The sequence below is a fragment of the Bidens hawaiensis genome, unplaced genomic scaffold (genome assembly GCF_021521415.1).
Source record: "Bidens hawaiensis isolate Kalapana, Puna unplaced genomic scaffold, B.hawaiensis_p1.1 tig00009444_1, whole genome shotgun sequence".
Lineage (NCBI taxonomy): Eukaryota > Viridiplantae > Streptophyta > Magnoliopsida > Asterales > Asteraceae > Bidens > Bidens hawaiensis.
In genome coordinates this window covers 234,671-262,175 of record NW_027491699.1, presented here as the reverse complement: position 1 = coordinate 262,175, position 27,505 = coordinate 234,671, and the positions used below count along the sequence as shown (strand labels likewise).

The 27,505-nt window shown below is 36.3% G+C and overlaps 3 protein-coding genes and 1 pseudogene across 4 annotated transcripts; 2 read left to right on the top strand and 2 right to left on the bottom strand.

The window, feature by feature from the left end:
• The first annotated feature begins 5,113 nt into the window (after positions 1–5,113).
• LOC143532398 (protein RETICULATA-RELATED 2, chloroplastic pseudogene) lies at positions 5,114–6,665 on the top strand (annotated as a pseudogene). Its single transcript, XR_013135165.1, has 2 exons — positions 5,114–5,201; positions 5,550–6,665. The product of XR_013135165.1 is annotated as a protein RETICULATA-RELATED 2, chloroplastic pseudogene (transcript).
• Positions 6,666–16,008: 9,343 nt separating this feature from the next.
• LOC143532386 (serine/threonine-protein kinase Aurora-3-like) lies at positions 16,009–20,376 on the top strand. Its single transcript, XM_077027451.1, has 6 exons — positions 16,009–16,146; positions 16,223–16,465; positions 19,345–19,440; positions 19,527–19,741; positions 19,812–19,884; positions 19,961–20,376. The coding sequence occupies exons 1-6, from the start codon at positions 16,036–16,038 to the stop codon at positions 20,060–20,062; spliced, it is 840 nt and encodes a 279-aa protein (XP_076883566.1). The 5' UTR covers positions 16,009–16,035; the 3' UTR covers positions 20,063–20,376.
• A 1,090-nt stretch (positions 20,377–21,466) lies between these two features.
• Positions 21,467–24,373, bottom strand: LOC143532385 (histone acetyltransferase TAP1-like). Its single transcript, XM_077027450.1, has 8 exons — positions 24,345–24,373; positions 24,169–24,281; positions 23,436–23,496; positions 23,167–23,350; positions 22,353–22,452; positions 22,112–22,221; positions 21,882–21,975; positions 21,467–21,808 (listed from the first exon to the last, which is right to left on the bottom strand). The coding sequence occupies exons 1-8, from the start codon at positions 24,371–24,373 to the stop codon at positions 21,729–21,731; spliced, it is 771 nt and encodes a 256-aa protein (XP_076883565.1). The 3' UTR covers positions 21,467–21,728.
• A 982-nt stretch (positions 24,374–25,355) lies between these two features.
• Positions 25,356–27,198, bottom strand: LOC143532384 (anaphase-promoting complex subunit 11). The gene is made up of 2 exons (XM_077027449.1): positions 26,937–27,198; positions 25,356–25,890 (listed from the first exon to the last, which is right to left on the bottom strand). Exons 1-2 carry the CDS (start codon positions 27,061–27,063, stop codon positions 25,772–25,774), a joined length of 246 nt encoding a protein of 81 aa, XP_076883564.1. The 5' UTR covers positions 27,064–27,198; the 3' UTR covers positions 25,356–25,771.
• Positions 27,199–27,505: the final 307 nt, after the last annotated feature.

The following is a 27,505-nucleotide window of genomic DNA, read 5'->3' as shown; positions in this document are numbered from 1 at the left end:
TTAGTAGTTCAGGGTTGCCGAGAGCCCCTGTATAGAACTTTTATCTGACTAGGAGCAGCTAAGCCCCTACCTATAGAGTCAAGAGGGATGGAGCCCCGAAAGAAGTAAGGCTAGTCGATTTCCAAGATTTTAGTAGCTCAGGTAGGGTTCCCGGGATTGGAGTGGGTCTATTAGCACACGGACAGAGCCTGTTGAGTAATCTCCTTTCCTTGGTTGAGTTCCCCGCTTTGCCCTCCCTCTCTCTTAAGTATCTACCGCACCGGAGGGAAGTGAGAAACTGGGAGGACTAAGGCCGTTGCGGGTGGCTTGAGAATCTAGCTAGGTCCCTTTTCCCGACAACAGATCGGAGATCTTACTTTCTCAAGTCATACGTCTTTTGTTCAGCCAACAATGTTCCACTCGCTTCCCTTTAAAAACACAGTTTAGCAACTTTCATGAGGGTTAACCTAAAGCAAACTCAGAAGTTGTTCACAAGTACAAGATTTGGATCATTAAATGTAAAGAAGTGAATTGACAGAGACAACGTTGAACCTCGCGGGAAGTGTTGTATACTTTGAGATGAGAAAAGGTGAATCTCACCCTCTCCAGCAAACCTGGAAAGTCTAGTTTTGCGGAACTGGAACTTCAGCACCTTCCTTTCTACCTCCCTTGTTCTATCATACAGCTGGAAAGAGAGGATCAGATGAATTGAATCAATCGTTTTTGATATCCTGGTGCGGAGCTTGGCCAAACTCTCCCGGTCTATGAACGAGAACCCGCTCTTTCTCTTTGACACAGAAAAGAGTCTATCTAATCAAGGTATACCAGGTCTAGTAGGAGGCAAATCTCCTATTGTTCTTACAGAATATGCTCTTCTTGTTCTCAAACACTGAGACTGAGATAGCAAGGAGCCTAGACGGCCTAAAGGCTGGTCTCTCACTCAAAAACAATACGGGAAGCAAGTTCTTTCAGTACCGAAATTAGTCATTGTTGAGTCTCAAGGTAGTCCGAGAGATAGAACCGGTGTTTTTGGCTGTCTACTTGAATTATCTGTTACACCACCTGGGGCTAAGGCTGTTGAAGGCAAGTCAGTAAAGATAGATTACCGAGTTGAGGATGGGATAAGTGCCATAGAAAGCTTGAAGTTTCCTACCGCTTAACATAACGACTCGTATGCTTTCACGAAAGAAGAAGGAGCTCGCAGACATTTAACAAAGGATTGTGTTGGTGTTCCGCGCGCTATCTCAACTCCTAGTTCTAGTAGTACAAGCTCGAATCTGATCTATAAGAATAGCGAAAATAGAGCTCTTTGAAATTGAAAGCGGTATTCCCCCTTATATCCAAAATAAATAGAATCATGGAATTCTCTCCGAGAGCTGCTGAACTAACGACTCTATTAGAAAGTAGAATTAGCAACTTTTACACGAAAAAGTTCTTCGAGTCCGGATTCATGGATAAGCCTTCAGCTAAGAGAAGGAAAAATGCTATAAGTCAAAGTCAACTTCGTTCACCACTACGTTCTTTCAGAACCGCTCCGTGGGCTTCCCTGAAATAAGATGTGGAATAGCGCAAGCTAACAAGTAAACGAGTGAATCTTGCGTAAGTGAACGGAATGCTGTTGGCATGTTCGAGCTAAGCAAGTAAACTACTTCTCTTCGTTGCGTAGGCGAAGTGAGTTGGCTGTTTCGAGCTAGGGCTAAGCGAGCCAGAAGTGATCCAAGCTGGAAGTGAGCCGGAGTTCGTAGGCTAAGTGAACGGGGAGCAACGACTGATCGAAAAGCGAAGATAGGCGCAGTTAGTGGCGAAGAATCATTTTTAAAATAATAATAAATAAAGAACTCGGAGCCTAAAGAGAAGTAAGTCTACAAGAAGCCGGTAGAGCTTTAGCCATTGGACCACATCGATCTATCCTACCTAAACTGTAAGCCTTTTCTTGTTCGTTCTTCGAATGAGGCTAGTGGAGACTAATTCCTTCCGGCTAATGAAGAGACTACTCCAGTCTTCCCATTCATTCCCATCCTTCTTCTCCCTAAGAATTGAACGAACCAAGTTCACCTATTCGAGAGTGAGGAAGAAAAACCAACAAGAAACTTCCCATTTTTGATGTCCTGCGATTCTGCTAGTTTAGAAACTAAGGAGAAGGACAGGGGGCGCTAGGTCAGAAAAGCGAGAACTCTAAATTCTCCCCAAGTAGGATGATTGTCTGGACTGGTTCTTTTGAGGGAGGCCTATAAATTGCACGGGTCCAAGCTTGATTGATTGATTCTTTTAAAACTAGCTCCTGTAACCAAAGTATTTTTAAGGTTCCATGACTTAAAAACTTGATTCCATCTTATCATAAGAGAATCCAAAAGCCTAAACAAAGCCGATCACGTTAAAAATGATTCTCCTTTTGAGGCCAACAAAATTGTATAAAATAGCTTTATAATTAGAAATTGAACTATTATTATATATTTAAAAACTTTTTATACAAAAAGTAAATGTTAATAAAGAAAAGCTCGAAAAGGTATTTACTCAATCCGTTAATTCCACGTTCTTTAATCATTTGATTATTTGTTGGCAAAAGTTTCTTTTATATATAAAAAATAAAATGGTATTATGTTTCAAAATAGTATATTATCAAACATATACGAATTGATAATGCAAAATTTTTTTAGTTCGTTTCCATGTTATAGGGCTTGAGGTTACCACTATGGTTCTGCTTGTATTTTTCTAATCCGCGTTAAATGTTACACTCGCATTTATATTTAGATAGGCACTCAATGAGTTATTTAAAAATTAATAACAACTATTTCTCAGCTCGTTTACCAAATGAGTAGAGCTTAAATATAACTATAAAATTGACTAACAATGTTAAATAAGTATTTAATACCGGAATAACAAATTATATTGGTAATAAATGATTTTAGTTCTACTATGTTTAACAAAAGGAACCACTAGTATGGTTTTGAAAAAAAAGCTAAACTGAATTGAAATGAGTGGTTACCGGTTTTCACAGTTTAGGTGGTGGAGTGGACTTGGGTACCCTAGGTACCCCCCTTCCCGAGTGAGACAACAGTTTGTGCGTGTAGGGGAGAGAGAGCAACAGATCCAGGTTTTGTTCCATCTTTGGTATCGGGTTCCGGCGGGCAGTTAGGCAAGTGATTAGTATTAGTCATGGATTGTTTTTCCGAAGGGTGGTACTGGGTTGCACCCCAACCACCCTCATGATCAGATTTTACAGTATCACGAGTTTAGAAAAAAAAATTGTATCGTGTTTAGAAAACACAATATTCTCTTAAACTTTAAATAATGATTGTTCACTAATGTATTAAATAATTTTTTTTACGATTTGCTTTACACTAGCGATACCAAAGTCCAAATTGTAAATCACTAAATCCTTAAAACTAAACTGTGAACTAAAATGTATAAATTTCAAATCTAAATTGATTTTGACACATCGATCGAACTCGGTCAGCTTCCCTTGTTTTTTTACAGCTCAATCAGTTTTGTTGGTTTATAAACTCGTTTGATTACATTTCCTTGAATAGTATAGAGTAAGCCTTCCAAAATATCAAACGTTGATAATGAATTTAACGCCTAAACGCTTAAAACAAGGCGCCAGATGTTAGTTTACAAGAGTTGGCAAAATCAAGTGGAACAAGACAACCTTAAATGTGGTGACGTGTCGGAGACAACAATATTATATTCAAATCTTCCAACTCTGAACCAGAATAGAATAGATTGACCACCTTCTCACCAAACCCCGTCTTGGTGCGTTCTTTAGGTTTTTCATTTTCAGTTTCTAATAACTCTCACTCTCTCACTACAACCAGTGGCGGACCTAGGATTTTTTGACAACGGGGTCCCGTTATTTTCGGCGTTCAAATTTTTGGGTCGGTCGTTGTTTGGGTCGGGTCGGGTCAGGTCAGGTCGGGTCGAGTGGAGAAACATAATAGAAAACAATATCATTATAAAAAAACCCACACAATAGGATGTCATTCAAAACGATAAGAGAAAACATTACAATCATGATATGAACAAGTTACATGCTTCCATCTGCAAAATCAAAGCTTTGCCATTACGAAATAGAAAGTAAATATATACAGGCACTAAATATTCCTTTTGATACTAATTTAACATGACTAAACCCATTTTAGATATTTACCGCGTTTCTCACAAAATTCCTCATACTCGTAAATAGCTAGACCATCTAAGTTATGCTTAATTAACTTATTATGTTACAACTCTATTCAACAAGAGTCTAGTGGTCAAAGCCAGTTTCGACCTGAACAAAATTAAAATTTTGAAAAAAGAATCGTTTTAACCCGAGCCAAATTGAAACACTCTTAAATGAACCGTTTTTGCACGATCTAAACCGTGCTACTCTCCTCAAACCCTAACTCCATAGCATGGCTCTTCTCTAAATCTATAATATATATATATATACATAACAATACCCCATCTTCAAACCCTTTCCCCATTCTTTTCAATGATTCTTGAATAACTAACCTTAAAATTAAGTTTTTGACATAACAAAGTCGTAATCTAACAATAATATACAACATACAGTTACTAATCTAAGTAAATAATTGCATAAAATCAATCAATTGGATATCTTTATTTTATGGAGTAAGTGTTTAAAATTACCTGAAAGTTGTGGCAAAATCAGAAAGCAATGAAGACAGAGGAGCGCCAAAGGGATGGATGGTGGCTGAGAAGGGCCGCGGCGGCAGGTGGTGGGTTGGTGGCGGTCTTGCGGAGGCTTGAGCAGTGTTGAGGAGTTGAGGTTGAGCAACAACGTTCAGATCTGTTCTGGTTCTGGTTGATGTTATAAACTTAAAAAACCCTAATTATTATATTGACTATTTGACTAAAAAAGAAAATGACAAAAACATAGAAAAAACGGATTGTGGATGAGACTCGAACCTGGGACATTCCACACCTAAAACAAGGATCTTTCCCAGCAGAGCAGATCTGTAACATTGTTATGGGGTCCAAGTGATAATTTATATGGGGTCCTTCAAAAATTTTCTATATCGCTTCTAAATAAATTTTAAAAAATATTGGTGTCCCGGACCCCGACGGCTACTATGTAGGTCCGCCCCTGACTACAACTACATTTATTATTATTATTCGTCTCCTTTCACCTCTAAACTCATTTCCTCCTCTGTAACCACCGGCCGCCGAATTTAATCATATTATTTTGCCACCTTGACTCCGATCCATCAAACTCTCTACAGGTTTTCAATTTCTGTCTTCAGATCTCACTATAGGCATATTATTATTATTGCATCATTTAATACTGTATATATACACATCTAATCTCTGTTTTGCTGTGTGACTCATCAGATCATTTTATATTTCATTTGTTTGTGAAATGAATTATTCATGATTTCATTCAATAGCTGAACCTAGTGTTTCTCTTGTCTGATAATTTGTTTCTGCATTTGATACATCATCTATGCATGTTTTTTCTCTGCATTTTTACTTTCTATTTTCGTTTAATTGAAACACTTTTAATTTGTTTCCTAGATCTACATAATCACAAATTAACTTATAGTTTATGCATACTTCGTTTCGATTTTCAGGCGATCTCAATAATAATAATAATATGTCTGCTGGTGCTCAGCTTCATCACTCTCCGGTTACCCGAAACAACCGTTTTTTGAATCCTACTACACATATACATATACCTAACCTCGGATTACCAAACCCTACCTGCCCAAAACTCGTCGATTTCACCGCTTTGGGTTTATCTCTCCGATTAAAGCCAGATTTATTATCTAACCGACACGCGGTCCCCTGCGCTGGCGGTGATGGCGGTAGTTCCGGTGTCGGACACGGCAGCGGTGGTGGAGGTGACGGTGGAAGTGGCGACTGGAGCCAAGACGGGGGAAAGTCGGATGATTCGTCATCGTTAGATAGTTTCGGTCCTTTTGGGGCTTTTCTTAGCGGTTGGAGATCTCGGGTTGCTGCGGATCCCCAGTTTCCGTTTAAGGTGTTGATGGAAGAAGTTGTTGGTGTGAGTGCGAATGTGTTCGGTGACATGGTGACTCGTCCGAATTTCGGTTTAAACGAGCTTGATTTCGTGTTTTCGACACTTGTTGTCGGGTCAATAATGAATTTTACTCTAATGTACTTATTAGCACCCACCATGACTTCTGGCTCAGCCACACTTCCTTTCATATTCGCCAACTCACCACCGAGCCACATGTTTGAGTCGGGCGCGTACACCCTGGTTGACCGGCTATGCACATTTGTTTACAAAGGAACCGTGTTTGCAGCCGTGGGTTTTGCAGCTGGGCTAGTTGGAACCGCATTGTCAAACGGGCTGATCAAGATGAGGAAGAAGATGGACCCGAGTTTTGAGTCACCAAACAAGGCCCCACCCACGGTTTTAAACGCGGTCACGTGGGCGATTCATATGGGTATAAGTAGTAATTTGAGGTACCAAAGTTTAAATGGGGTTGAGTTTATGTTGGCTAAGGGGTTGTCACCGTTGTTGTTCAAGAGCTCGGTGATCGGGTTGAGGTTGGTGAATAATGTTCTTGGCGGGATGACTTTTGTGATGTTGGCGAGGTTGACCGGTTCACAGAGCGCGAGTGGAGAAGAGGACAAGGTTGGTTATGAAGAGAGTTCAGATGAGGAGAAGAAGCTGTTGGGTGATGAAATTGCATCAAAGTAAGTTATGTTTCATGTTTAATGAGATGGTTATGTAAGGTAGGTTGATGGTATGAATTTTGGTATGTTTAGAATAAATATGTGCAACTTGTTTGTTTTGAGTTTTGATTTGACCTGTGTTTTGATGTTGGAATTGAATCGGGTCAAAGGCATGGGTCTAAAATGTTGTTTTGGACGTTTTGGATATGTACAAAAAACAACTAGGTTGGTAATTTGGTATGGTTGGTTGTAGTGGGGAAATTGGACAAGTCTAATAAAAGTTTGTTGCTTAAACGAAATTGGTATCTTAGGGTATCCGTAGTGGGCGAGGTGGGATTACTATTTGTCGCTGACCAACATTTGAAGATTATTATTAGTATGCTGTATTGTGTGTGGAATATATATACACACACATATATATATATACTAGCTTATATCCCGTGTTACACACGGGTTGAAAAAAATTATTTTCACACATTAATATTAATAAATATAATCTGTGAAAATTTAAAAATCAAAATAACATATAACCAAGTAACTTAAATGTAAACACAATTAAAAATAAATAATAAGTGCATAAAGTTATGTAGACAAAAACTGAGAATTTAAATAAATTATAAACTTATATACACCTTTGGTGCATCCAGAACCCGGCCCTCAACTTGAGTGCATGCGTTGCTGATAGTGATGCCACTTGAGTTAATAACAGGATCAGCACTGTAGTTACTTTGCTTCAATGCCTGCATATTTAAATAAAGAACATCATCCATGTGGATAGAGGTACGGTGTGCCTACATCCCACCCTCCCCAGACCCTACTTATAGCTATGCTATTGGTGGGACTTCACTGGGTATGATTGATTGATTGATATATCCACCGTTTAATATTCTTGATTTGAAGTATCAATTCATTATGTTATAAGAAAAGCGTACACCACTCATTGCATTCATCCGCTCTTTTGGCTTTTGTCTAGATAACGCCTTCGTATAACGTTGTAACGATACCAATTCACAAAGCTATATACAGCATAAAAAGAAAGTAAAACAAAATTAGAATGTAATTTAAAGATCATTTTTAACTTTTAACATAATCTGATTTAAATTAATTACCTCGAGGGGGATGTAAACGGGTCTCTTTGGTTTCCCAACATCTAGGCATGGGTAGTCACGAGATTGATGAACTTCTATACGATGATGTTTGGCCTAGTAGTCGTACATTGTTATCTCAACATCTATGCCTGGGCTGCCACAATTCTTTTGTTTCATTAAAAATCTACAAACCCAATTTAAATTCAATTGTTTTGAGTCATTTAATTGATGAAAACCTGAAAAAGACATCAATTAATTTGACCTACTTCTGTTCTCCACAAGTTTTTTCACTCAGCCCGATAATTTTATGTTCTCGGTTAGAAGGAAACGAATTGATACATCTCAAAACCCCTGCAGCTCAAAACCCCGCCACTAATGCTTATTATTTATAAAGTTGGAGCTCAGCTCATGATTATTTTCAAATTCTAGCCCGGCTAACACATCTAAATTACCAAAAATAAATATACAATTAATTAAAAACTTACGCAAAAGAAATTCTAACCGATGGTACCTTTTAGATATGTTAGTCGGAAACAAAGAGCCATCGTACGCAAAACCGGTCTGGTTCTAGTTTTCGATATCAAAAATCGTTACTAACGGCCCCAACTATTAATGCTTGAATTAAAATGATTTCACAAAAAGAAATATGATTTGAGTTTTTGCAGTAAATGGTAATTGAGAATTCAGGCAACAGGTAACTATAATGGTACCTTTATGATTCCAAACAATCCCATCCGATGCACTGTGAACCATGTCAAAAGAAAGTGACGGGAACGGTAACTTTTTTGCAGTAAAAGAAGCAACCATTGCAGGAAGGCCTCTTTCAAGAGTTATTTCTACTTGACTCCCTGAAGACTCGTAATTTGCTATACACATAGTCAATAGTTGACTCTGAAACAGATGTGCTCCTAAGCTACCAAAACCACAACCTATATCCAGTATCATTCTCACCTGATAAAAAAATGTAGAAATTTGTAAGCAAACAATATTAAAACATAAATTTATCATAAATGCCGTAGAATTATAGCTCTGGCATATCCAAAGTTGCAGAAATGGCAAGATTGCCCCTGAATCTACTTAAAAGAATTAACTCTTGATGGACCAGCAAAACATATTTTTGAGTAGACTCAGGGCTATTTTTGTCATTTTACAATCAAGAAAATTTATAAAAAGATCAGTAGAAATTATATAAAAGATGAAAATTATATAAGAAAATAAAAGGCTTACATTGTTGAAATATGAAAGAGGATTAACCCATAAATCCTCTTTAATCATCTCAGCAGCCTGCAAAACATAACCAAACGTTGTAAGTCAAAAACAGTTCGGTGTAAGTTCAATCAAAAGATAACGTGAACGAACGTACTCCATCGTGAATTTCACCCAAAATGGCATCATCGTTAGGTTGGGTCCCACTAAACCAGCTAAAGAAGCTGCATTAAAACGTCCATCAAAACATAAATTACACGCGTTAAAAAACACACAAAAAAAATCATAATTACTAACCTGTCATCCTCATGACGCCGTTTCTTTCCGTACTTTTCGTTCTTGTCATGCGAAACTCCATTTGAAAGTCCCTAAAAAATAAATAAACGCGAGCTATCAAATAAATAAACGTCCAACGATTATATAACTATAAAAAGTAATCCCAATCAAATCAATACTAAAAACTTTAAAAATAAAATCATGAACGCGTTACTCATGTTTTATTTTGATTATTGTTTACCTCTTCATCATCCTCGTCACCAAATTCCTCTTCGTCAGCATCCTATTAATCAAGAAAATATATAAAAAGATCAGTAGAAATTATATAAAAGATGAAAATTATAAAAGAAAATAAAAGGCTTACATTGTTGAAATATGAAAGAGGATTAACCCATAAATCCTCTTTAATCATCTCAGCAGCCTGCAAAACATAATCAAACGTTGTAAGTCAAAAACGGTTCAGTGTAAGTTCAATCAAAAGATAACGTGAACGAACGTACTCCATCGTTAATTTCACCCAAAATGGAATCATCGTTCGGTTGGGTCCCACTAAACCAGCTAAAGAAGCTGCATTAAAACGTCCATTAAAACATAAATTACACGCGTTAAAAAACACAAAAAAAAATAAATAAAAAATCATAATTACTAACCTGTCATCCTCATGAGGCCGTTTCTTTCCGTTCTTTTCGTTCTTGTCATGCGAAACTCCATTCGAAAGTCCCTAAAAAAATAATTTTAGTAACGCCTCCAACAAAGTTATCTTGTATTTAGCATATTAAAAAGCATGAATCCTTGAACAATCAAGATCCATAAAAAACATGAGTTTCATAATTCCTATTAAAAACAACTTTCAACTGCGTCGTTTTTCATAAATTTATGAAGAAACCCAAAGAGAGATTTGTGTTAGTCTGTAACAGGTTAAGTTAACCTAATTTTCACAGAAAGCAAGCACAACAGCAATAAATCTGACCTAAAATATTCATTTCGGTTTAAGATTTAAAGCAAAATAAACATGTCATAAAGTACAAAACCACATATTCGAAAGTAATGACGACAAAACCAACAATTTCAAAAACCAAACAACAATTGGGTGTTATTAAAACACAAATCAAAGTAATACACAAATCAACAGCCAAAATTAACCAATAAAGCCCTAAATCAACAATTTCTGAAGAGAGAAGAAACACAAAAAAAAATTAGCATAAAACCATTAGACACACAGAGAAAAGAAAAGGGCTATATAAAATGTAACACACAAAAAAATGTATGAAAATACGGATCGAACAGAGAAGATTATTAAACACAAGATAGCAAAATTAGGGCAAACGGCGATGAAGGACAAACCTGTAATGATGAACTATTGAAGAACAATAGTAAATCCACCCACCAGAATTGGAATTCTCTTCCCTCTATCTACAATAAGAAAAAAAAAGTTTGAAAATAACAAAAAAAATATAAAATAAAATCAGTAATAAGTCAAGAAATTAATTAAAAAACGAAAACTAATAAAAAAATCTAAATTAAACATATTTTCGGAGAAAACAATTAAAAAAAAATAAAAGATCAATAATAAACTCTTTAAAAAAATCTAAAATTGGCTGCAAAATGGGTGTATGTACACTGTACAGTACGTGAAAGTTTGGCTGGAATCAAAGTGGTTTTAGGGGAAAAACGTAAATCTAACCTTTCTGATATGGAGGAGCAGGACGGTGGAGAAGAGTGACGGTGGTGGAGCATGGCGACGGAGGATGGCGGTGAAGGAGAGTGACGGGTGGTGGAGCACGGCGGCGACGGAGGATGACGGTGGAGGCGGATCTTGTAGCAGATAGGTGCTATTTTTTTTTCATAACACGATTAGGACTTACAAAGAGGAGAGATAGAGGGATAAAGCAATGAACGTTGAACGTTGGAGGATGATAAATTTAGGGCGGATGTATGTGTTTCAAAATTTGAATTTTGATCTGGAGAAGAGAAAGAAGATAACGTTTATGCATCGGTAAGAACAAAAAGAAACTTTTAAAGGAAGCTTTTAGAGGGAGACGTGGATAGTGTGGTTGATGAACACAATATCAAATACAATGTGAGGCATGTGTTAGAGCCTGTTTTCTTTTATTATATATAGAGAATAGAGATAGAGATTAGGCTACAACACCATTACACCCTAAAAACAAAAACTCATAATTTGCTAACAATGCAATTTGTCCCAATTTGTAGTCTATTCACCACACATAGCCTTATAATAAAATATTATGATGGAAGGTGTAAAATTCATTAAATGGGTGATTTTGACTCTTGTATTATCAGTTTCCTTTGTATATTTGGGACCAAAATTATTACTACACAATGTATTAGATTTTTTTGCTTAAGCCGTGAAATTTGACAATGGGTATTGTATCACTAAAATATACTCATCAAAACACATAAGATGTTACAATGCACAAATGAACATAAACGAGCTCGTTATGATTGTTCCTTGTTAGTAATGAATGGGAGGTTTTGTCAGTGTAGACGATAGTAATAAAAACCATTGGGAGGTTTATAGGTGCATAAGAACAATTGTTCTTTGTGGTGATTAGTAATGTTTGGACCGGTTACTCATCTAATGTTATCCGATATTATTAACTTACTAGTCATGTGAGCATGACTATGTCGCTCTATAGTTGCAGTATTCATGACACATGTTAGAAAAATGCGGGGCTTATCACCACTTTGGTGCTCGTATTTGGTGGTTTGAATTTGACTCACTATCTGTAACGACTTAATTAACTATAACATACGAAGAGAGTAGAGATGACGAGACTCGCGATAAAGCGTTGTCCTTGTATTACATTGTGTTGTCATGAAAACAACACTTTCTAATGATTGATACATTGTCAACATACATTGAACATGTGTTGTCCTCAAATGCATTCGTCCTTTGTTAAGTTAATATCGTTTACACGTTCCCACTTCGATTAAATTTTACAATATAAATTGAGTGAACTCTAACAACGATATAATTGTTGTTTTATATCGCATGTAGGGAAGTTTGGTAATTAAGTAAGATTTAATTTAATGATAGGGTTATAACATATAACCATTTTAATTCTTACAAATCATTTTATCTTTAAAGAAAGGAAAATTCTATACAAGGTCCAAACTAAGCTTATTTAGGGAAGTATATTTCATATATATAAGTACTATTAAGGGTGGGGCTTTAGATAAATAACACCGTATTAAACGATATCTTGTTTATGTTTGTCTGTTAAGCTTTTGTCAAACAAATGAATGGTTCATGAATATTTTATTGGACAAACTTTTGTGTCTGTGTTCACTCGTTAAGGAATTAAGCTTATTTGTGTTCAACCATGTTTGTTCGTTAAATTTGTAAACTGACACAAACAAGTGTTATCGGGCGCAATCAACACTAAAATACACAAATGAACATAAACGAACATAGACGAACATATATAAATTTGAGAATGACAATCATTAAATCAACACAAAATCACCGAAAAATCCGCCAATACACCACGTAATTCCAAAAAAAAGCTTAACATATTAATCATATACATAATTATATCAAAATAATAATAGCAAAGGAATAAATAAAATATACAAATAAATAAAAATTATAAAAGTAAAAAACACATATATGTAAACGAACACGTATTCGTGTTTGTTTGTTAAGCTTACCGAACAAAGTTGTTTGTTCATGTCCATCCTATTAAACAAACATACGTAAACAAAATTCACACCTAGGTAGCGTTTGGTAATTAGGAATGGAGGACGAAATGGAATGACTCATTGTGAGGGAATGAAAAATAGTGTGTTTGGTTGACCAAATGAATTGAATGACCCATTACCTAGTCCATTTCATTCCCTCTAAAATACCTCAATTTCATTCTATCCATACCCCATGTTTTTTTTCATTCCATTCTTTCCTTCACCCTACATCACCTCCATCACCCTACCAACATCAACACCCACTACCACCACCAACCACCGCTGCAACTACCACCGACCACCACCATCGCCACCCACCGCCGCCACCACCCACCTCCACCAACCATCGCCATCGGTGCCAGTAACCCAGCACCACCAGCCGCATATATCAACCATCGCCTCCCCATCACACATGCCGCCCACCGTCACCGTTGCCCACCACCGCCGCCACTGCCACCAATCACCACCATCGGCGTCCACCACCGCTGCCACCCACCTCCACAAACCATCGCCATCAGTGCCAACCACCCACCACCTCCAACCGCCCGCCACTTCCATCAATCATAGCCCCATCATCATACACGCCGCCCACCGTCACCGTTGCCCACCACCACCTCCACTATTACCGCCACCACCACTTCCACCGTTATCGCCACCGCTCCCACCACGCCACCACCACTCACTACCATCTTATTTTTTTTCTTACATACAAACAATACAAAGTAATTATTCATTTCATCCCATGTGGTAACCAAACATTTCATTGGAATGGTAATAACCCATTCCATTACCACGTCCATTCCATTACCACGTCCATTCCATTCCGTCGTCCATTCCATTACTGTAACATCACGTAAATTTCGGGCCAAAAATGACAAGTTTCTAAAGTCAAAGGACCAATTCTACCAATTTCCAAACCCCAGGGACTAAAATGAAAAATCTGCCTTCTGGACCTATCGCGCTACGCGACAGGGTCAAGAAAGACACCCATCGCGTACCGCGATGGGGTGTCTGACAGACCGTGACACGTGTGCCACGTGGCTCACGGTGGCAGCGTCTGCTCCCACGTGTCACCTCGTGTTGACACGTGTGGCGGCGCCTGCCACGTGTCAACACGTGGCAGGCCTACCCCGTGACTCGACAACCCTATATCGCGGTATGCGATTTGGGAGTCAGGGAGCTCATCGCGTACCGCGATGGGATCCAATTTGGGCTATAAATAGGGCAGCCACGAGCTCAGCCCTCTCACACCTCAATTTCACACACTTACTCTCTCTCTAGCTTTCTCTCACTACCTCGTAAAGCGTGCCAACGCTCCGTCTCGATAAACATGCCCCGAGCCTCGTTTTTTCCGTGCCAATTATCTCGATACACGTGCCACTCCCCGACATCCCGAACAAGAAGGAAGTACTGCCCGACGACCCGGTGATTTTCTCGAAATACGTGCCAAAGGTGTTGACGTCTCGAAAGGCGTGCCAAGTGTAAGAAGGTGTTGATCAAGTAGAAGTTGATAAGCAAGCGGCGTCGAAGTGCTGCCCAAGTGTCTAGGGTGTTGCCAAGCCAAGCAAAGTAGGCATAATGCTCGACCAAAATAATAATAAAATATTTGAAAGGGCTTAATACCCTAAGTCAATATTATTCTCGATAAACGAAAGAAATATATAACAAAGAAAAGAAAGATAATATATATATATATATATATGAATATAAAGATAAGATTATTCTTTGTTATAGAAATATATTATTTAAGTATTATGAATATACTTAAATAATAAAAGAAATACATTTCTTAAAGAAGAAGAAACGTCGGGTTTTCAATATAAACTAAAGGTTTATAAATTACTATTAAAACTAAAGGTTTTAAAGTAAATAAAACAATGAACTAAAGGTTCATCGAAATGATAAGACTAAAGGTCTTAATCCGGATCGTGTATCCGACTAATGAATCTTATACTCGTACTATAGGTGCGAGATAACGAAGGAAGAACTAACGAACGGTGTTGGAAGTCGATCCCATTGAAAGGTGAATACGCCCTTCTTTTACAAACTTGATTTCAAACAAACAAACGTGTTATGTGTAAAACTTTACATGAGGCTACGTGTCTCTAAAAACATTGTAAATAAGAGTATAAGCCAGCCTTCAGGCTATGGTATACGTTGTCTAGATCCTTTCATATGTGGAACGCGGTGGGCACATTGCACCACGCTTGGTCACGACCTCCAGCCACGATGGGCCGGACCTAAGTTACGTCCGAGTGGGGAATGGCCATGTGTATATTTATGGTACCTAAGTTATGTCATAAACGTTGCGGTGTTTCGCTGAGGTGACCTAGTGCAGAGACTCGAGTTTATAGTGATTGTTGTTTTAACTTGATTATTCCTAAGCCAATATGGGCCGAGGCTTACGTGGTCTCGAGGGGTAATTAAGTAAAGAAAATATTTTTGCGTCAGCATATTCACCAGCATGCGTTGCTGACGTATTTTATTTAACATTGTGCAGGTAATCAAGATTAGAACTTGAGAGAACGAAGAAGCTCAAGTATCCGATGGCTCGGATAGTTTTATGTTAATATTAAAACTTGGTGGTTTTGTAAAACATATAAACAAGTAAAACCAAACGAGACTTTTGTCTCGTCTTTTGTATTGTAAATATTTATAATATCGATCCTTATATTTTAAAGTCTTCCGCTAATAACCATAACTCTGATTTATTTACAAATATGGTACCAACTATGGTTCATACTCCTAGGCCTAGATTGGGGGTGTGATAATTACCCTATACCAAACAGACCCCTAATGTTTTCCGGACGTTGCTACACGTGCTGTTAGCTTATCACTTAAGATCCCGCCACATAGGAGGTGTTTGAGATTCTTTATAAAAACTACTTTTTAACTTTTTTCTCTCACACCAAAAGCAATCCCAAACACCTTATTAACTTTTCAAAAAGTTAATAACTTATAAGTTGATGAAAATAAACAATCTCAAACACCCCGATAATTATGTATCGGAATCGACTGAAAATGAAGATGTATTAAGAGTCGAGGGACTGTTTTGTCAAAAGAAAAGAAATGAAATGAAATCCCCTGTTGTTGTTTTGAATAGACAAGTTCCCTCCTGAAACCAAACCCTAACATAAAAATGGCTAACGATTCATCAGCAAAACGCGAGTGGTCAATTAACGATTTCGAGATCGGATATCGTCTCGGCAAGGGCAAGTTCGGCCGAGTCTACCTCGCTCGTGAAGCAAAGGTACGTAACTCTCAATTTGAATTTGAATTTGAATTTGAATTTGAATTTGATCTATGTGTGTGTTTTGATTGATTAGAGCAAGTACATAGTGGCCTTGAAAGTCATATTCAAGGAGCAGATTGAGAAGTACCAGATGCAACACCAGCTCAAGCGAGAGATGACCATTCAAACCAGCCTTCGCCATCCGTATGTTCTCCGCCTCTACGGATGGTTTCATGATGCCGAGAGGATTTTTTTGATTTTGGAGTATGCTCATGGAGGCGAGCTCTATAAGGTGCTTCGTAAATCCGGTCGTTTCTCTGAGCCACAAGCCGCCACGGTAATATACATATCTCTCTCTCTCAATTACATACTGAATTAGGGCTCATACTTTTGTTCAGTTTAGGGCTTATTGTATGCCTGCATTTGATTTACTGATTTAGGCCTTTTAGTATGCTTTCACTTGCTTTAGGACTACGGGTGTAAACAAGCCAAGCCAAGCCAAGCCCGAGCTCAGCTTGTTTGTTATTTGTTAATTTGCTAGTTATTTTGTTTACATATATATTTGTAATTATAATTTTTATATATAATATAATCTATTATTTAATTAATTATATCATAATTTTATAAGAAATAATAGTCATTCTATAAATATATTGAATAATAATTATATAAATAGAAAGCTCTTTTAAGCTCGTGAGCCGGCCTGAGATATGTGAATCTCGGTTCGGTTTGAGATTTTAACAAACCTGTCTCAAGTAGTTCACGAGCAGCTCGGTTCGTTTGCACCCCTATTTAGGACTTCTAATATGCTTTCATTTTCTGGATAAATGAGGTTATATTCGGGTAAAAAAGCTATAAAAGCAAATATTAATCAACAAACGTATATTTGGGGCTATTTGGAACACAAACACCTTCTATCAACTAGATTCTATAAGCTTGACACAGTATATATGAATGGGCCAAATGCATACTATTAGTATTAAATGGATTTTTTTAGAATCATTTAAAGTGATACTTCTAAATCTGTTCATTGATGGTGATTTCTACTACATTGCTAGCCTAACACATGCATTAGCATACTAAATTAGCGTTTATACTTTCATTCATATTAGGGCTTATTATTTGCTTGCATTTGATTTAGGTCCTTTAATATGATTTTTTTCTGTTTAAACTATGTCAGTCTTGGGTAAAAAACCTATAATAGCACATGATAATCAATAGATGTATATTTGGGGCTATTTGCTACAAAACACCTGCATCTAGGGCTGTAAACGAACTGAACCTAACAAGGTCGTGTTCATGTTTGTCTGTTAAGATTTTATCAGATAAACGAATGGCTTACGAACACCTAATTGAACAGAATTTCCTGTTCATGTTTGTTCATTAAGGAAATGAACTTGTCCGCGAATGGATCACAAACACAAACAATGTTTATTTAACTTGGCCAGTGTCAACGGTTCTGTCCGGCTATAAAGTTTTAATGTTCATATACATGTGTTAATTTACATAAAACTTAATCGCATAATACACATATATTTTTGTTTTACAATAAATAATTTTACTTAAATCTATATGATAATATTAGAGAAGTCATTAAAAGAATATTTAAAACCTTTAACAAACATACATTCATTAACTAACGTAAGCGGGCGTAAAAGAACGTTCACGAACACAATTGAATGAACATGGCCTCTGTTCATGTCCGTTCATTTAGTTAAACTAACGAACATAAACGAACTTTCTGCCGAATAGTTTGCCGAACACTCGGTTTGTTTACAGCACTACCTGTATCAGCTGATGAAAACAGACTTAGAAGTTATGACCTTATCTCTATATAGACCTTATAAGCATGAGACAGTATAGTTGCATAGGCCAAATGTCTTAACTCAGTATTTAAATAGAATTCCTTAGTACACCTGTAAACGAACCGAATGAACACGAACATGGGCGTGTTCATATTTGTTCATTTAACTTTCAATGAACACAAACACTAACACTTAATTAGACAAGTATTTTTGTTCGTTTATGTTTGTTCATTTAAAATCTAAATGAACAGTTTATGAACATAACCGGAAATAAATGTACATAATTGAGCGAAGATAAACAAACATAAATGAACATACGTAAACGAACAGAAACAAACATAAATAAACAGACTTAAATGAAAACAAACATGCAAATATAAAACAATAAGTCAGAGGCGGCACAACCATTTAGGAGGCCTAAAGCAGAGTAAAAATTAAGGGGCCTTTTGCATTGTCTTTATTCGATTAACAGTTTTGAAATTACTCGATTTATCTGACCCATTAACAAAATTTGGTCCATTAACAAGAAAGCACAATCAAAGCCGCTCTTTTTATGTCCAAGTACAACATAGAAATAATTTTCTGCCAAAAAGTCCAACTTAAGTTCTGTTCGATAACTTTAATACGAATATGTATAGTACATAGTCGTGTAAGTAACAAAAATAATTTCCTTTTATAATACAACTGCTAGAAAGAAAAGAAAATTACACTGATAATACAAGCAAAAAACACAAAATGCTTGAGTAGGGCATTGGTAAAAAAGATAATCATCAAAAGAAAAGAAATAAAATAGCTGATAGTCGTTTCTAGTTCAGTATTGAAAGCAAGATCTACCAAACAAAGTAATACCATCATGTCTAATGTGTAATTTTTAGTAGTTGAGCAATAATGAAGTTGAACATTTTTTTGGGCCTAAATGGACCTCTCCCCCACCAAAGGAAGAGCTTGTAAAAGGAAGAAAATGTGAAGCTGCTGGAGATTCGAATGCACACAGTCATGATTGCAGCGCCAACTCTTAGCGCTGCACGTGTTAAAGGAGTTAATGTAAAAATAATATACGTTATATGTGTAATAATTTTTTTATCAAAAAAACGAAGACTTAAAAATTTAAGGGACTAAAGCCCTGGCTTTACCCTCTTACCTTGTTGGGCCGGCCTTGCATTAAGTAGATCATTCGTTCTAAGTTTCATGACTTTCATCCAAACGAACATGAAAGAACAAAAACTAACATAAATGAACAAACGTAACATGTGTTCATGTTTGTTTGTTTAATTAAACGAACACACACTTTTTGTTCGTGTTCGTTCACAAACAGTTCGTTTACAGGCCTATTCTTTAGTATCGTTTAAGGTATTATGTTTTATTTTATATCCATTTTTCTAAATCTGTTTGTTGATGGTGATATTTATAGTACATTGCTAGCCTTACACATGCATTAGCATACTGTCACGAGAAGAATGTTATCCATCGTGATATCAAGCCAGAGAACTTGTTGCTTGATCACGAGGTAAGTTAAGATAACCATCAAGAATCCTAAGAATGATCTAAAATTGAAAAGACCATTTGAGAGATAATATGTGTATCTGATGACAGGGTCGGTTAAAGATAGCTGATTTTGGGTGGTCTGTTCAGTCTAAAAGCAAGAGACACACAATGTGTGGTACATTAGACTATCTAGCTCCCGAGATGGTGGAAAATAAAGCTCATGATTATGCAGTTGATACTTGGACTCTAGGTGTTTTATGTTATGAGTTTCTTTATGGTGCCCCTCCTTTCGAGGCAGACAGCCAGGCAGATACATTAAAAAGGTAAGAAGCTCTAATTGACGGTCGAAATTGTCACCTTAATTTAATTATGAATTTTCTGTTATCTGCATAGAATTGCGAAGGTTGACCTCAGTTTTCCTTCAACCCCTTATGTTTCTGCTGAAGCTAAAGCTCTCATCACACAAGTAATTGATACTATTATAATATGATTTCAACAATTTTTTTACTACTTTTGTTAGTATAATGTGATTGGAAATGCAGCTTCTAGTGAAAGACTCTGCAAAAAGGCTCCAACTTGAGCAGATACTGAAGCATCCGTGGATTGTCTTGAATGCTGATCCCGATGGTACTTTTCCTAAATAGAATTTAATAAATGAAATTCAACTTAAATGTGAGTGAATTTGGTAGCCAATAGCTGCTTTCTTCTGTTGCATTCGTTTAAAGAATGTTTAAAGGTTTGAATTTGGTTGCTAATATCATTTTGTAGACTACTCGTTTGCATGTAAAAAAGGCCAACATAATGCTACAAAACAATGCCCCCTTATTATTTTAAAAAACTGGCAAACAATCGTATGCGTTGATTGGAATATTCTGTTTATTGTGAATGTGACAACAGTTCAGTTTAGATTATTTTGCTCAAACTACCTGTCAATATGGTTAATTTGTGATTGTAGGATATGATATTTTGTTATTGTTAGTTAAGAAAACAGATGTTTTTCTCCTATAAAATTCATAATGGGAAGGAGTGAAGGATGGAGCAGATGGTTTCAAAATACTAGTTACCAGAGAGAGATTACTAAAAAAAATGAACAGCAAAACGAACTTTCACAAATCATTAAACAAACGGTTACAAGGACAAGTTCAGCAAGGTGCTGAAAAAAACAGCCCCTAAGTACAAGGATTATGCTCACAACTTGAACTGAAGCATGAGATACCACATCCTGAATGGGGACAACAGCTGTAACATTTAATTCTGAATCTCAGCCTATACCAACTGGCAACTTCACCACCTAGCTTTTGTTGTACTTCAAATGGGACTTTTCATAATTGCTTTGAACAGGCTAATTGGTCAAAACTAGGTTTTGGTTGAAATGGAAAATTTTAAAATAAGTAAATTTGTATAGAAACATTTTAGTCTTGTAATTATCAAAAAGGAACAAAAGATTTGAAAGAGAACTTTAGTTTTAAAGCATTTATAAAACTACTTTTTAAGTTTATTAAATTTACAAAGAAACAGACAATACAATTAATAGAAAAATTATACGTATATTAAAGCTTCAAGTAAATATAAAAAAATTTAAAAAATCTGGTATCCTGAAATTTTATAAAATAGAATGTATTCTGACAGATTAAAAAATGTATTCTGAAAAAAATAACAAATTTTTTTTGTATAATCCAAATATTAAGTCAATCCTTCATCTCAGATTACTTTGAATGCATATACTGAGTTGATCAATTGATCACTGATACAAACAAGGCATCAAACAAAGCATATGAAATATGTTCGGTAACACCTATCAAGGAGAGCTAAAGCAACACTCGTAGACCTTACTACTTGCTGGACCGGAACAAAAAGATACAACAAAGCGATCAGTGTCCAGTAGTTTAACTAAAAGGTAAAAGAAAGTGACTGCCACGTTGCAACCATGTATGCAGTGGGCACTCATTTTTTCCTCCAAATTGTGTGATGGTTTCACTAACCAATTGGTTGAAATCTGATAAAAGAAAATAAAGTTTATGTTTTTATTTCTAATCTCCCACCCCCCAGCGCCCAGACGAGGCGGTGTTTGACGCCTGTGGTGGCTGATGTGGAGCCCAGTGCCACTCCACTCAGTCTTATTTATGATCAAGAAACATGTTGCTAATAATCAATTGGAATATATCTTTCAATAAGTACAATTATGTAACGTTACAAAAAGCTTGGTAATAACATTAAGCAGTTTTAACAAACTTTTACATGGGAAAATGCATTTTAAGCTAACATTTAACCTAAATATACAAGATTTCATATTGTGTGCAACTCCATGTGCTAAAACCTCGGGTACCAAAACATACCCTTGATCCCCTCCGGGTCCGCTTCAAATCCAAGATTTCTATAAAACTCCACAACTGCAATAACAAACAAACTTTATATTAGCCTTTTATTATTTAACTTTGTAAATATTATGAGGATACCATATACCTTTACTGTCTGCAAATAGTGATATGTTACCGATGTCCCTTTGAAGCAGAGCTCTTATAAGCTTCTCAATTAAAGCTTTTCCAAGACCTTGCCCCTATTATTAAATTAAAAAAAATAAAACAAAATAAAAAAAGAAACAATTTTACAAGTTAGTCCGTCAAGAAACGAATAATAACTCATTCACCCCCAAAGGTTATTAGATCTTACTTAATCAACTAAAATAGTTATACCTGGTAGCTAGGATCTACAAGGACATCCCATATTGTTGCATTGAATGCGTGATCTGATGTGGCACGGGCCATGCCAATTAGCTTCTTTTCATTACTGGGTTCTGTTAATTCTGTGAAGTAACTTCCCGAAATACACTAAGATTAGCCATTAATATTAGTTATTAAAAACAAGTAAAATTCAGCTGCAAATATATAATTAATAAAAACAAGTAAAACTTTACATATTTCAAGGAAGATATACCTTCTCCAGCTGATTTCTTTATCGAATGCAACGTTGCTACCATGTAACTGTTTCTCAGTGCAGCAGCGAGCTTTGATAACGGTCTTCGGGGCCACCCAACCTTTTTAATTATTTTAAATAAATCAGTAGTTTTTCAATATGATTAAGAATACCACATTGTGTGTTCGTTTGTTTAACTTTAACTGAACAAACGACTGAACACGGATAATTAGAGGAACAGGCTTTTCTAGTCCGTGTCCGTTCGTTGAGAATATGTATGTTTTCATGCTCGTTTATATTCGTTAGCCAATAGTATAAACGAATGGTCCATGAACGTAAACGGATGGACATAACTGAGCAAAGATGAACGAACAGAACTAGCTGACATTGATCATAAGTAGTTGTGGAGACAATACGTTGGGCTTAAAAATTTATACAAAGAAGACTTAACTGTAATGTGCCTAAAAGTTTAAATGAATATATTAATGAGCACAAATATAAATGAATGAACGAGATAGGTGTTCATGTTTGCTCGTTTAACTAAACAAACAAAAAGTTTTGTTCATGTCTGTTCGTTTATGGCTCGCTGAATATTTGGTTCCTTTACAGGCCTAACTGCATGCATAAAAATACATATTAGGTGGCATTCGACCCGTTTCTTTTTCAGCTAATATTTCTGATTTGGCCCACTTTACCCATTATATTAAAACATAACCCAAACGGGCCAAACCGATCCATTCAAATACAAACAGGTCGAAATTGGCACCTCTAAATATTAACTAATTATACAAAGTCGAATAACAAAAAGTAGCAATTTATGAATGTAAATAATTACCTTATCACACAAGGCTTGCAGATCATATACATCAACTTCCGCACCCGATGAAAATATAATTTGTTCAATTGTTCCATCTGGTAACGTTTTCTCAACGAGTACAAATTCCTCTGGAAGAGGTTCTTCATCTTCTTGGGAACTAGAAGTCGGTTCTATAACCTGTGTAGAGTTGTTCTTTATTAACCTGTGATCATTCAATGAAGTCAGTCAGATGCATAATCAGAGTTTATGTAAATATGCATAGTTAAAGTTAATCATTTTACACTTACCCAGATCTAATAGATTCCCAAAATCCAGCCTGCAGCCTAGAAAGCTTAAGCCTTCTGCTTCCTGTAAGAATGTTCACATTGTGATCACTTCACGTTAGAAACCAAATTATTCTTTCAACTAGAGGTGCAAACAATCCGAGCCACTTGTGAGCTACTCGAGATCAGGCTCGAAACGAGCTGAGCCTTTTTGAGCATCAAATAAAGCTCATTTAGTTATCTAGATATAGCTTTGCATGATAAGATCGTTTAGGTTTGCTGAGCTTTAATGAGCGTTGTGCATTAACAAGATTTAACTCTTTTGGACCTCTATGCATTAATTTCACACTGCACAACCGAGCTTAGGGGTGTGCAAACTGGTCAGACGTGCGAGACCCGACCCGGGCTTGTTTAGTGGTATTCTCAGGACCCGACCCTATTGTAAGAAAATGGGTCTGATCGGTTTGGGTCTCGTGGGTGTTACGGTCTTACCCAGTTTATGCTCACTCACCCATAGTTAAGCTTTAAGTTTTTCTCAGAAAGATAAAAACAAAAATATATATATAAAAATGAATAAATAAATAAGAAACTCGCCAAGCTTGAGGTTTATAAAACGAGTCACGAGGCATTAGGAATAGAGGTCGTAAGTCAAACTGAGCAGATCAAATAAAAGTTGAATTGAATAAATTAGGTCAACGAGGTTAGTTTCCAGATCAATTAAGAAAGACAATAATATCTAAGGTGAAGAGGAAGGTACCTGTGGATAGTCCGAAACTAAAAGTGGATGGGTATGGGTATGGGTATGGGTATGGGTATGGGTATGGGTATGGTAGGTGATTTAAGACGCAATCAACAGGAACAATGGCACACCTGAACAAGAAACAACAACAAGTGATTATTAGTTTTAATATTTATTTAGAAACAACAACTTACAGTGCAGGCGATGATGATGTTGTCTGCATTTCTTATTATTATGTGTGTGTAGGAGTAGGAGTAGGAGTAGGAGTAGGAGTAGGAGTGAAGATAATGTTGGTGTTGTGTTGAGGTGAAGCAGCAGCCATTTGGTTTGTGTGTCAGCCCTTACACAACACCCGAATCACATTATTATTATTATTATTATTATTATTATTATTATTATTATTATTATTATTATTTATATAACGATAAAACTAAATTAAATTAAATTTTATCTGTGTTTTCTATTAACCTTTTAATAATTAATTTTCATCTTTCTTTGAACATTATTAAAGATTTAAACCATTCAAATTATAATTACTATACAGTATATTAAAAACCAAATGTTTGTTGTGAACCAGCTTTATAACTTTATTTGATTCATTGAATCTTCATCTTTACTTACTATAACTTTCTTTTACGTCTCTATCTTTATCAAATTGGATCGTTAAGGTCTTCGTCCAAAACCCTATCGCTGCTGTCGGCCCGCCATTGATCATCGGTCTCAATATATGAAACCGCCGTCCTACAACTGTCGGTCGGGTTTGATTTCGACACCTTAGGTGGCAGTGGGGGCATTTGGTTTCCATCCATGTCTTTGTGGTCAAATTGTTTCCAACGATTTTCGATTCGGCACATATAAGGCTAAGGATAGTGGGGCTTGATCCAACCCCAAGTGATTCAATATATTTACGTCTCATAGGCGCTGACATGGCATATGATCAAGCCCCATAGGGTGTAGTGGGGCTTGATTGATCCACCCCCAAGTTTTTGATCCACCCCATGCCCAAAGACTCGTTCGAGCCCAATGGACCGGTCCACAGTGGCCGTCCGCGCCCCACTACCCACAACCTAAGCATTCTTGAGCTTGGCTAGAGGATGATCAAGAGACCTTGTAGGCATGAAGTTATTTCTCCAAGGATTCATCATTCATCTACCATAGTTTATATATTTGAATTTTGACTTCTATGAACACATCATTGCATTCTGTTTTACTTTAGATGCAACATATTGTGAATTGTGAGTAGATGTACATAGCTTTTGTTTTGGTTTACATGGCCTTTTATGAGGAATAACATTGGATTTTTGGCATTTGATGTTATGTTTAAGTTTTCCGGATCACCTTCCGTCTCAACCCCAAAGTAAGAGTATGTTCAGACAAGAACAAGGTGACATGTGTATCAACTAATTAAAATTATGGGGCCATCTTATAATCATACTAATGTTGAGAAAACTGAAGACATCTGAGATGTACTAATTCACACATTTCAAACAATAATGTTTGTTGGTTTACATTTGAATATGGAAGGATTCAATAACACAGTACTTTTAGAAAACGACATATGCAAGAAGCTCGACTCTTCATTCTTTAAGGGTGCTGCTAGCATAGAGGGGAACGTATAAATTCACCCTTCTTTAAACTGCCATTCTCTACGGCACATGGGACAGTGTGCCTGGGGAGTCTGTGAATTCACCCATTTCAGAATGCAATGAAGATGGAACGCGTGGTTACAAGCACCCCATACTGCATCAATCAAGTAAATCAAATTCATTAATAACTAACACAAAAGATAATGACATTTCAACCTATTTCAACACTTTTATTTTTGTTAAATTGACCCGTTTAAACCCGAGTCCATTTTTTGCCGGATGCCGTTTTCGCAATTATGCATTTTTTTAAATAGCCATTTTGACCCACACTCATTGTGACCCTGACCCAAATCTGTTTCCCAAACTCATTCTGACCTCGACCCGAATCCATATTGACCTGTTACCCAACCCGTTCGTTTTGTTGCCATGCTTAGACAGTGTCAAGAGAGCTGAGAGCATGTAATCTATATTCTCAATTCAAGCAAGTGTGTAGGAAAGCAAATATTTTTAAAATGAATCTTTAAAAATGAAAATAAAAAAATAAATAGAAAAAACTAATAGGAAAATGAGTCAAAGCATATATTTTTAATGCATAAAGCCGCCCAACCTTTTTTCCCAGGTTTTTATCAAGATAATATAAATTTTATAATCATATTTGGAAAACTATAAATGGCCAAAAAATGTTTGCAGGTCAAACCTGCCCGTTTTGACCCGTACTAAAAATTACACAGCCTGCACACATTTTAACCCATTACACACCTGCACATTTGGGTCAAAAGTCAATTAGTAGCAACAAACCTACTTATACATCTCTATTTAATGCCATTATACAATTTATTAAATTATAAGCATAGTTATATTTTAATCTGCTAGAAATACGTATGCTATAAAGATCTAGAACCAATGGTTCAAAGTGAAACTGACTACTTCACTTGGATATACAAAATATTAAACCACACATGATGCATAATAGAAACATTTTAGTAGAAGATTAATGATATTATATAAGTTTGACACACGGATTTTTATAAAAATCTTAAAAGACTTTGTGAAAAAGCAAAAGTTTTGGGTCAACCCAACCCACTCATTACACCGTCCTAATGGGTCATACAATTTATGTATCAAGTATTTCAAAAGAATAAGTTAGAAAATTAACAGTAGAAAACTGAAAACACCGAGATGAAGTGAAAAAAGACTTACTTAGAGGGCAATCATCACCGGGGAGTTTACAATCGGTACAGCAACCATCAAAAGCCATCCTGCATATCCCGCATGTTTCATCTTGAGCATCCCATGTCCATGAAGCTACTGCATGCCACCTGTACATCACACACGACAATTTGAGTTCTTATCCATAATAAGCCACATAAGAAATCAAGTTAATGGCGAGAAACATACTCTGTTTTTTAAGTCCGCCAAAATTTCGCACGCAATTGGTTAAGAAAAGCAACAATAAATGGCAAGATATATTAATTCAATGAATTTGCTTCATCAAGTGATAATGTAGAATTTTGGAATAATTAAATCAGGTTGAAAACATATAACAATATTATTACATAGTAAAATTAACAATATTGAAATGTAGAAGTAACGTGATAAGGATACGCAAAAGCTTAACCTTCATGTCTCCTCAACAACTGCCAAACGAAATATATTTGTTACATCAGCATGATAGTAATAAAAAGACAAATTTCAGTTATCATGGTATTGAAAGCTCATCAAAGTTTCATTCTTCCATTGCATTTTCTTTAGTATGGACGGTGTATACA

What these genes read in the sequence shown, in the direction of transcription:
- LOC143532386 (XM_077027451.1), top strand. Translation starts at nt 16,036, where the DNA reads ATGGCTAACGATTCATCAGCAAAACGCGAGTGGTCAATTAACGATTTC. An exon ending in CTGAGCCACAAGCCGCCACG is followed by an intron (nt 16,466 to 19,344) that starts GTAATATACATA and finishes TGATATTTATAG; the next exon opens with TACATTGCTAGCCTTACACA. An exon ending in CAGGCAGATACATTAAAAAG is followed by an intron (nt 19,742 to 19,811) that starts GTAAGAAGCTCT and finishes TTATCTGCATAG; the next exon opens with AATTGCGAAGGTTGACCTCA.
- LOC143532385 (XM_077027450.1), bottom strand. Translation starts at nt 24,373, where the DNA reads ATGCAGACAACATCATCATCGCCTGCACT. An exon ending in TGCAAGCCTTGTGTGATAAG is followed by an intron (nt 22,453 to 23,166) that starts GTAATTATTTAC and finishes ATAATTAAAAAG; the next exon opens with GTTGGGTGGCCCCGAAGACC. An exon ending in AAAGAAATCAGCTGGAGAAG is followed by an intron (nt 22,222 to 22,352) that starts GTATATCTTCCT and finishes GTTACTTCACAG; the next exon opens with AATTAACAGAACCCAGTAAT.
- LOC143532384 (XM_077027449.1), bottom strand. Translation starts at nt 27,063, where the DNA reads ATGTACAGGTGGCATGCAGTAGCTTCATGGACATGGGATGCTCAAGAT. An exon ending in CGGTGATGATTGCCCTCTAA is followed by an intron (nt 25,891 to 26,936) that starts GTAAGTCTTTTT and finishes TGATTGATGCAG; the next exon opens with TATGGGGTGCTTGTAACCAC.